The sequence below is a fragment of a genome, unplaced genomic scaffold, assembly GCF_019419815.1.
Source record: "Pyrus x bretschneideri cultivar Hongxiangsu unplaced genomic scaffold, Pyrus_bretschneideri_v1 Contig16, whole genome shotgun sequence".
In the NCBI taxonomy this organism is placed as follows: domain Eukaryota; kingdom Viridiplantae; phylum Streptophyta; class Magnoliopsida; order Rosales; family Rosaceae; genus Pyrus; species Pyrus x bretschneideri.
In genome coordinates, this window is record NW_025999457.1 from 1,258,674 (window position 1) to 1,268,259 (window position 9,586).

At 37.1% G+C, this 9,586-nt stretch overlaps 2 protein-coding genes across 3 annotated transcripts; one reads left to right on the forward strand and one right to left on the reverse strand.

The window, feature by feature from the left end:
* Positions 1-1,471: 1,471 nt before the first annotated feature.
* On the forward strand, positions 1,472-3,639 carry LOC103951159 (pathogen-related protein). The gene is made up of 4 exons (XM_009362472.3): positions 1,472-1,666; positions 1,861-1,993; positions 2,095-2,396; positions 3,305-3,639. Exons 1-4 carry the CDS (start codon positions 1,529-1,531, stop codon positions 3,446-3,448), a joined length of 717 nt encoding a protein of 238 aa, XP_009360747.2. The 5' UTR covers positions 1,472-1,528; the 3' UTR covers positions 3,449-3,639.
* Positions 3,640-5,097: 1,458 nt separating this feature from the next.
* Positions 5,098-7,912, reverse strand: LOC103951160 (glycolipid transfer protein 3). 2 transcript variants are annotated; one of them, XM_009362474.3, is made up of 6 exons: positions 7,600-7,908; positions 7,396-7,451; positions 6,785-6,915; positions 6,035-6,170; positions 5,512-5,655; positions 5,098-5,421 (listed from the first exon to the last, which is right to left on the reverse strand). In XM_009362474.3, the coding sequence occupies exons 1-6, from the start codon at positions 7,796-7,798 to the stop codon at positions 5,386-5,388; spliced, it is 702 nt and encodes a 233-aa protein (XP_009360749.2). In that variant the 5' UTR covers positions 7,799-7,908; the 3' UTR covers positions 5,098-5,385. The 2 variants fall into 2 exon arrangements, with proteins under 2 accessions (XP_009360749.2, XP_048437118.1); XM_048581161.1 differs by having other exon boundaries at positions 5,098-5,655; positions 7,600-7,912.
* Between the last annotated feature and the right edge of the window lie 1,674 nt (positions 7,913-9,586).

Consider the following 9,586-nt stretch of genomic DNA (forward strand, 5'->3'; position numbering starts at 1 on the left):
AGAAACTATTACACGCCTCTCTATTTTCCAATGAACTATTAAACTTTTCTAAGAATAATGGAGACGCTGTAAAATCCAAGAAATAAAGTTGACATTTAGAAGAACCACACAGGTAAGCACATTATTTTGTTGATCACATGGAAGCACATGAGATAAATATACTGAGAGACGTCATATAGTTCGATTAATTGGTACTACATAAGTATACAATCTGTAGTTATGTAGTACCTGAATCCATAATGTAGTTATGTAGCGTGGTACCTGAATCTATGGGATAATACCGATAATACTAATGTATGCGGTACCAATTAATACAGTTATGTAGTACCTGAATCCATAGTGTAGTTATGTAGTACCTTAATAGTGTATGAATGAATAATGACTTAAAAATAGACAGTTCAAATCATTGAAACTCGATATATAATGGATCTCGTAACTAGTTCTAATTTTATCAAAAAATGAAAATCCCCACAACTAGTCTCTATTTTCACAAAATAAAAATAAAAATGGAGATCTCTTTGGATAAAGTCTATGGAGTTTGACTTTTATTTAATTCAAACATAAACATAAAAAAGAAGTTTATGAGAAATTAAAATATAGATATAACCTCCTGTAAGATCCCACATCGCTTAGGGGTGAGAATCATATAAGCTTTATATGTATATTCTCATTTCTACCTAGCACGAGGCCTTTTGGGAGCTCACTGGCTTTGGGTTTCGTAGAAACTCCAAAGTTAAGCGAGTTCGAGCGAGAGCAATCCTAAGATGGGTGTCCACTAGGAAGTTCTCGTGTGAGTTCCCAAAAACAAAATCGTGAGGGCATGGTTTGGGCCCAAAGCGGACAATATCATGCTACGGTGGAGTCGAACTCGGGATGTGGTAGGGCTCGGGCTGGGATGTGACAATTTGGTATCAGAGCCAATCCTTGGCCTTGTAAGATCTCACATCGCCCAGGGGTGATGATCCTGTAAGTCTTATATGTATATTCTCATGGTGGAGTCGAGCCCGGAATGTGGTGGGGGACCGGGCTGGAATGTGACAATTTGGTATTAGAGCCAATCTTTGGCCTTGTAAGGTCCCACATCGCCCAGGGGTGATGATCCTATAAGCCTTATATGTATATTCTCATCTTTACCTAGCACGAGACCTTTTGGGAGCTCATTGACTTCGGGTTCCGTAGGAACTCCGAAGTTAAGCGAGTTCACGCGAAAGCAATCCCAGGATGGGTGACCCACTAGGAAGTTCTCGTTTGAGTTTCCAAAAACAAAACCGTGATGACGTGGTCGGGACCCAAAACGAATAATATCGTGCTGTGGTGAAGTCGAGCCCTGAATGTGGAGGGGACCCGGGCCGGGATGTGACACCTCTCGTTGAAAAATATACTTTGTCTGATCATAAAATTATTATTTTATTTTATTTTCTAACTATATTATATCACCATTTGTTGCCTATATAATAGAGACCCCGGTTGAAGGAAATTGCAAAACATTTTATCCAGTAGTAGTCTTTGCTTCTACCCTACGTTGAGGATGGCATCTTTAGGTGTTGAGGGAGACAAGTACCGTTCCCATTTGACTGGAGATGGAGAAAAGAACACCAAATGGAATTTTGGTGCCACTCCTAGCTATGATGTTGCTAACAAGCTCTTTGAGGAAGGCAGAACAAAGGTCTCTCTCTCTCTCTCTCTCTCTCTCTCTCTCTCTATATATATATATGTGTGTGTGTGTGTGTGTGTGTGTGACTGCTTGCTATGAATTTGTTGCGTGTGTTTGATATGCATCAACTTCCCTTTTTATATTTGTACAAGAGATCGACGTTTCATTTTCTTTGATGGATCAATTAAAATCTGCGTCAAACTCAGATATGGCCAGCCGGGTCACTGGAAGAAGAGGTGCAGAACCTTGTAAAGACATGGGAGATGGAGCTTTTCCACAAGTCCAACCCTGATGATTTCAAAACACTTGATCCCAACAAATACACTGTCAGCGTAAATGGTAATTAACAAACTAATAGCTAGCTGGTGCAATCCAAAACTCATTAATTAGATACTTAATGTTTTCCATGTATACTAATTAATTACTAATACTTTGATCAGGAAGGAAAGGCATAAATATTGAAGAAATAGGGAAAATTGGAGGAGGATATAACTCTTTTCTGCAGACCTCACTGCCCGAGAAACTCAGGGGATATAATCCAGATGAGGAAACAGCAGAATCATCGCTCAAGTCTTTCACCACAACATTCCCTCGTGGATTTGCGTTGGAGGTCCTCCAAGTTTATTCTGGGCCACCAGAGATTGTCTACAAATTCAGGCACTGGGGTTACATGGAGGGCCCCTTCAAGGGCCATGCTCCCACTGGAGAAATGGTTGAGTTCTTTGGAATGGCCATTTTTACGGTACTTCTGAGCTTCTCTGACCCTACTTGGCCAATCAAATGAAGCTCTCATTCTTTTTCATTTCACGTTATGTTACTATCCCTTTAAAAATTGAAATATTTCTCCATTTTATTAATTGTTTGTCCTAACTTTGTAAACATTCATTGTTTACCAACAACATCATCAACCAAACTGTCACATCCCGGCCCGGGGTCCATCACATCCCGGGTCCGCTCCACCACCGTAGCACGATATTGTTCGCTTTGGGCCCCGACCACGCCCTCACGGTTTTGTTTCTGGGAACTCACACAAGAACTTCCCGATGGGTCGCCCATCCTGGGAGTGCTCTCGTGCGCTACTCGCTTAACTTCGGAGTTCCCATGGAACCCGAAGCCAGTGAGCTCCCAAAAAGCCTCGTGCTAGATAGGGATGGGACTATACATTTAAGGATCACTCCCCTGGGCGATGTGGGATATCACACAAACCATAAACTACATCAACACGAAATCATCACTCAGTAAAAGTATTCCATATAAATGTACAAGACAATAAGCTTACTTGCAGGATTCGCCATGAAAATCTAGCAGCAAGGTTCTACTCTTCTCTTGGATTCGGAATAGTTCTCACTTTCAATAGGACTAGTGCTATATGAACATGGTAATCTTAGAAGAGGGACCAAACTATTTTTATCGTCTAAAATGATAACTGCTCCTCCTATTGTGGCAACAGTTACATGTCAGTTTTTAGAGTTTAAAACCAACTCTAATTTATAAGTTTGAGTTCTATTGTTTCCCTGCAATTTATCATAATTAAATTACTGCAAGTCCAATATTAATATAAGTCCATTTGTTTTCTTGATATGCCCTAAACTATGGTTTTATTATTACTCAGATCATGGAAAAATCCTAACAAACTTACCAAACAAACAGGTGGATGAACACAAGAAAATTGTTAAGGTGGAGTTCTTCTATGACCCTGGACAACTACTTGGAGGTCTTCTGAAGGGTGCGAAATTGGGTAATTCTTCCGAAGAGACAGCTTCAACCTGCCCAGTCCTGAGGAGCACAGGGTAGTTTTAGTAACTCTCCTATGAAACCTAATAGTATTGCTAGTAAATCAATAATTTATGCCCATTAGGCACACAAAGCTAGCTACATGTTAAGGAATTTTGTTAAGCTGTTTTTTATATGGAAATATTTGTGATTATCTGTAAGGTACTGGTGCAATATCTCATTTAAAAATAAAGACGATATATTTGCATGAATGTTACTGCATTTTTTGGGTCTTTACATGCAATAACAACTGCATACCACAGGTCAACCACTGACCAAAACACTGCAATTTGCTCCCAAACGAAATTGCACTGTGTCTGATACAATTGACATGCAGAAGCAAGGGTGGTGGTTTTGCCATCTCTATCTATACAGATAAGAAGAGGGCACGTGGACGAATAGTTGGGCTTTTCTTTGCTCAGTGACGCAGGACGGAGTAAAAATTTGTGAAACAATTTTATCATCTAGTTGGTTAGTCAAAGTAGTACTTTCGATGGCGGTCGTTTTTGTCCACATAGTTCTATCATCTGAATTTTTAGAGCTGGCTGGCTTGCGGATGTAATGTTTTTGTTATTTTCATTTTTAATGCGTTGACAAGTCCTCGACTGCTTGTTCAAAGAATTGTTCACTATCAGTCAGCCTTTCTGTTAAAATAGCATTGGGATTTATTTTTTTGTAAGTATGTAGCGCTATTTTTTTTTTGTCAAATTATAGGTTTTGTTAGATGAGATGTTAGATTAGTCACCGATGAAATTTGAACTCGCCATCATACAATGACTCAACATTTTTTCACTACTCTAGTAAAAGGTCACTTGCTAAATATGTAACGCTTTGGATTCTCTTCTTTAGTCGAAGCCCTCGGTCTCGCAGAATACTAATAGTTGCCCAATTCCTTGCACAAGAGAGAAGCTGAAGCGCGCTGGTTTTCTGCACATGTTCCAATTTTGGAGGAGAAAACGAAGTGCCTTGCATTTAGTGAATATTTTTGCTCTCTGTCCTCTAGTGATGGTGATGCTTGTCACCATCCGACTTATCACTGTTAAATGAGTTTAAATCTCAAAATTTAATTGTATATAATGGTAATAAATAGGGTAATGAGTATTACCACCTACTTTAGAATGATGACAAAAATCTACCTTTGCACTTAATGGTATAGCATGCAGGCTTGAACTACGATGTACTCAGCTAATTGAACTTAGATATTCCTAGCCTTAATAATTACTATAGAAACCTTATGAAAACACCTCTTAATTAAGCCCAAACTATAATCATATATAAAGGAATTTCATGCATCAAACTTTCTCTCAGACGTATCACGCACATGTGTATGGAATAAGCGTTAACTTACTTCATCAAATCTCAGCCTTCTATTTTTTCAAATGAAAACGAGTGACTATGATTTAATTAAGTAAGTTGATGCTCATTTCATGTACAGGTACGAGATGCGCATGAGAGAAATTTAATGCATAATCTCTCTTGCTAAACTTGTGAGTCCTTAGCTTTCAGACCACATCCCTCTCATCAAATCAAGCATAGTATTTGTGATTTAATCATTCCATAACAGCTCATTGCAATTGGAGCTAATGAATCCTCAAAACACTTTCTAAGGATTATGTACTCATTTTCAAGTGATGCCTGATGCTGGAAACCGACTATACGAAAAGCAAAGATTCATAAGCACCCAAACTCGTGAGTATTTTCCAATAAAACTGTACAGAGGATATCATAGATAGATGTTCCTTCATATTGAGATACATTAGAAACTTATACGAAACACAAAGACAATTTTGCTTTATTAATTACACATAACCAAATACGATTTCCACATATTTATCTACACACACATACACACACACACACACACACACACACACACACACACACATATACACAGGAATGCTGGACTCTTTGACTCATGGCTGTACAATCATTAGTCTTGCTTTCTTTACGTTTGTACCTCAGTTAGACTTCAACCTATCCAAGTGATAAAATCTCTGCAAAAACCAAGTATAATCAAACATGTCAAAACATATGTTAGCCAAAGAAGAAGCATCCGGTAGGCGTTGGGTGGTTGAATACTTAACCAGAATCAAGTGGATTTCTTCCAGATAAGGCACGAGTAAGGAAACCATGGTCTCTATTTCCAGTTTCAAATTGTCATAGTTTTCATCTTTTGCCATGAGGCTACTAATGAATGTTTCATTGTCAGGCACTAGCATTAGAGCTACCTGCATACGGTATATTTGTTAGTAATTCCAAGTAAAATTTTATGTTGCTCCATGTGGGCCATTGTCTCCATGCTGTTAAATTTTAAGTTTCAGCTATTCATGGTCCTTCTTGGATAGCAATAATAGGCTTAGTTAGAAAAGAAAACCCCTTATAGAGAAAAGTCATTCCATATAAATCACGTGACACGATGGTTTAGTATATTTAGTTCATCAAAATTATAAGCAAAATTGATACGACACATCATGTCACTCAGTGTTAACATGACTGTGTGTTGAACCTAATGAATAGCTAGATAAGTTGCTTCAGTTTGGGTCAGTAACAGTGGAACAAATAATGAATAGCTATATAGCTAGCTTTTGAAAAAGAAGAGAGTAATACTTTAGAAGCAGCTGATGAAATCCACCTATGCCATGGCTTCAAAGTAATGTTGTAAGACTCTTCCACTGTCTGCTGCATATTCTGCCCGGGATCTCTCACTAAATTTTGCAACAAGGCCACGGTAAAATCTAGGGATCTGAATGTGGAACAAACCAATTTGTTTATAACAAAAATGAAGCATCTTGTGCAAGAAGTAGTTGATACATCCAAGAATTTGTGCCAATTATACACCTAAATAATGGTGTAAGTACTATAAGGTTGTTATCATTAGCAATGAAAGACAACTTTGATGCATAAGTAACGTCTAATCTCAAAAAATAAAGTAGGGCCGATTAGTGAATTATAAATAATTGAATAATTGCATAACTCGCTACTTAGTACTACATTCTGGTGAGTCATTGGTCACCTCTCTAAAATCTTGACAAGAACTATTAGATTTGATAATACGTAAGGGGCCATTTGGATTTGATAAGGATTTATATATATGACATCATAAGATAAAAAAATTTATTTGTTTTAGATTATTATAATTGATGAAGACTAGGACAAGAAGGAAATAAAGAACAAAAATGGATTTCAAAATGATTCTTTTCACACAGTCATTTCATACGTAATAATCTCAAAATTTTGGGTAACATTTGGCTTTATTGTTAAATCCAAATTAATTTTTTAAATTTCTCCGCCCAATTATATATAGACGGTTCTCGTTGTTTTTCACATAGTCAAGGGCAAACACAGTAATTAAATTACCTGGTGAGCCAAACAAAGGCTCTACTACAACTGGTAACGTTTCTAGCAATGCCTTCAGTCGCCTCATTTTTCAACATCTCAACCATATTTGAATATGTCGAAAGATCTGATTCATGTTTCGTTTCCAATCTCTACACATATATATAAAACAATAAGTAGAGTGGTTACTAAAAAAGACAAATCAATCATTTCAGTACTGCATATTAAACATAAAATTATCGGTGCACGATGAAGACAGCTCGATACATCAAAGCATCAATATTACTTATTTCAAACATGCATCTTGGGTTGTTTCTGCTACCATGAATAGTCAAAGGGAGATAAAGTGGACTTGGAAATAAAGTTTCACATTGGAAAACCGTTGCTAATGGATAAGAAAGCTTTCTGGAGACACTTCAGCATGTGGAGCATATACTATATGTATTCCTACATGAAGGTCCTAGAAGAAACAATATCATGTTTTCTTGCATTGCATATATATATATATATATGCGTATTTAACTATTTAAGTGTATCAATATAAACATAATTCTATATGGTGTATAAATTGTTCATACATCGATATACAATATATGCATACACATATAAATACTAAGATTCTTTGTAATTACCCGAATATTTTGATGAATATCTTGGCTTAGAACAGCCATTGTTGGTCCTATTTTATCTACAAAAAGGAAAAAACAACTGTAAGTGGTATTTGATCATGGCAGGGTGCGTAATATATATATATATATATATATATATATGTCTCTGTGTGTGTGTGTGTGTGTGTGTGAGAGAGAGAGAGAGAGAGAGGGGGGGGGGGGAGAGACCAAGAACTTGAAGAAGCAAGCTGCAGAGAGAAAGAAAAGGCCTGGTGGGAATATGAGCAGCCTCGTGAGCATGATCACCACCACCATGTTCAGCCGCTGGGACCAATATAGCACCTTTAACCTTGACCATAACGGAGAGTTCTTCAATGGCACTTCTAATCTCTGATCCCATATTCTGATCCATTAACTTCCTTTTCATTGTAATTAGGTTTTCTTGTTTCCAACTCCACAGTGGCTGCCGAAATCTTGGATTTATAGAAACAGAGAGACATAGAGCTTCGAAATATATGTTTGCTTCATTGTTTAGGACTTGGTGATGAGGCGCAACACACACGCCCCCACCCCAAACCAATTATTTGTAAATTTACTGTTACCGGATATAGACTAGTGCTGATGAGAGCATGGCCAGCTTTCATCGATAGTCGTTAAATATCTTTATGGTGTCGGATATATTTCTTTATTGGAATGCTCCTCTCATATGGATGTTCATAACTTATTGATAGCGACCTTAGTTTTGACCTGTGATTTTGAAATAACGTTTTATTCTTAATGTGACTTTGTAGTTATCTTATACCTTAAACCGTATGATTCAGGAACTCCTCGAATAAGCTTATATGAGAAAGGTTTTGGTAGAACTTATTCCAAATTATATCTCTATAGTTTAACCGTCTATTTTAAGTCGTCCTAAGTAGATAATCTTTACTAAAAAATCACCAAAATCAAAAATCGTATAACCATTGATTTAAATGGCTGTCATTTTAGTAGTTTTTTTTAATACATGATATCATTAGTGGTTAGGTGTTAAATGAGGAAGCTGACGGATTTCGAACCCTTTTTATAATACATCAGCCTAACTGAAATGTTTTGTAACTCAAGCATATCTACACAACATAAATAGTCCTTTGGCCAGTAAGAAAACACAAGGAAGATCTGATGAGGAGAGAAGATGGTTGTCGAAAGAAGATGACTGAGAGATGAGGAATGAAGCAAATGATGGAGAAATGCTTCTAAGTATAGCTCTAGGATCACACCTTCGTTGATAGGGTAATAAACACAAAAGATTAAAGGGTCTCAAACTTAATGGTGAATTACAAGAATTAAACATCTTTAGCTGAATTGTTTTGTAACTCCACTATCAATAATCATGAAAATAAAAATTAATTATTTAATTTTAAAACTGCATCACCACATGTTATATTTTAGCTGAATTGTTTTGTAACTGCACACGCCCAATGCAAACAAACCACAAAAGTTTTCTTTTTTAGACAAACGATAATATTTATACTAAAGAAGAAAGGTGGGCTTAACCTCACAATGGGTTAACAATAATATGGTTCAAATTCACATTTGGTGACAATCGAACTAAAATGATACACCCCGACCTGGAAAGTCCAGTAGGATTCCGAATTGAGCTGTGCTGACCGACACCTAGAAGGTGACGAAGCCATAAAGTGTAGTGATGAGGAAAATGTGAATAAATTTAAAACTTAATTGTACCTAATTATGATGCACTCTGAATCGCGACGGAGCGGCATATTTCAAAATAAGTGACTACCTTTGATGGCATAATTCTTATCTTACTCTACTGTACTTTATTTATGCTCTGTAATCACGTGTGAAACGAGTTCATTCCCACTCATAACGCACTCGTAATTAGGCACATTTAAGTTTTAAATTTATTCACATTTTCCTCATCACTACATTTTATGGCTTCGTCACCTTTCAGGTGTCGGTTAGCACAACTCGATTCGGAGTCCTACTTGACTTTCCGGGTTGGGGCCCCCACCACATCCCGGGTTGGGATGTGACATAAAACCTCTCACTTATAAGTGAAGAGGAATATCACTAGACTGTAATACTAAACGGCAACAAACAACAAAAGTTAAATTAGCACAACCAAACGATATGAGTTGATTTGATTTTGAAACTGTTCGACCATTTCATAATCAAAACCGAACCAAAATAACCGTCCATTACGATTATCGGC

What these genes read in the sequence shown, in the direction of transcription:
- LOC103951159 (XM_009362472.3), top strand. Translation starts at nt 1,529, where the DNA reads ATGGCATCTTTAGGTGTTGAGGGAGACAAGTACCGTTCCCATTTGACT. An exon ending in TTGAGGAAGGCAGAACAAAG is followed by an intron (nt 1,667 to 1,860) that starts GTCTCTCTCTCT and finishes CGTCAAACTCAG; the next exon opens with ATATGGCCAGCCGGGTCACT. An exon ending in ATACACTGTCAGCGTAAATG is followed by an intron (nt 1,994 to 2,094) that starts GTAATTAACAAA and finishes TACTTTGATCAG; the next exon opens with GAAGGAAAGGCATAAATATT.
- LOC103951160 (XM_048581161.1), bottom strand. Translation starts at nt 7,798, where the DNA reads ATGAAAAGGAAGTTAATGGATCAGAATATGGGATCAGAGATTAGAAGT. An exon ending in GCCTTTGTTTGGCTCACCAG is followed by an intron (nt 6,171 to 6,784) that starts GTAATTTAATTA and finishes TTCCACATTCAG; the next exon opens with ATCCCTAGATTTTACCGTGG. An exon ending in TTTCATCAGCTGCTTCTAAA is followed by an intron (nt 5,656 to 6,034) that starts GTATTACTCTCT and finishes TACCGTATGCAG; the next exon opens with GTAGCTCTAATGCTAGTGCC.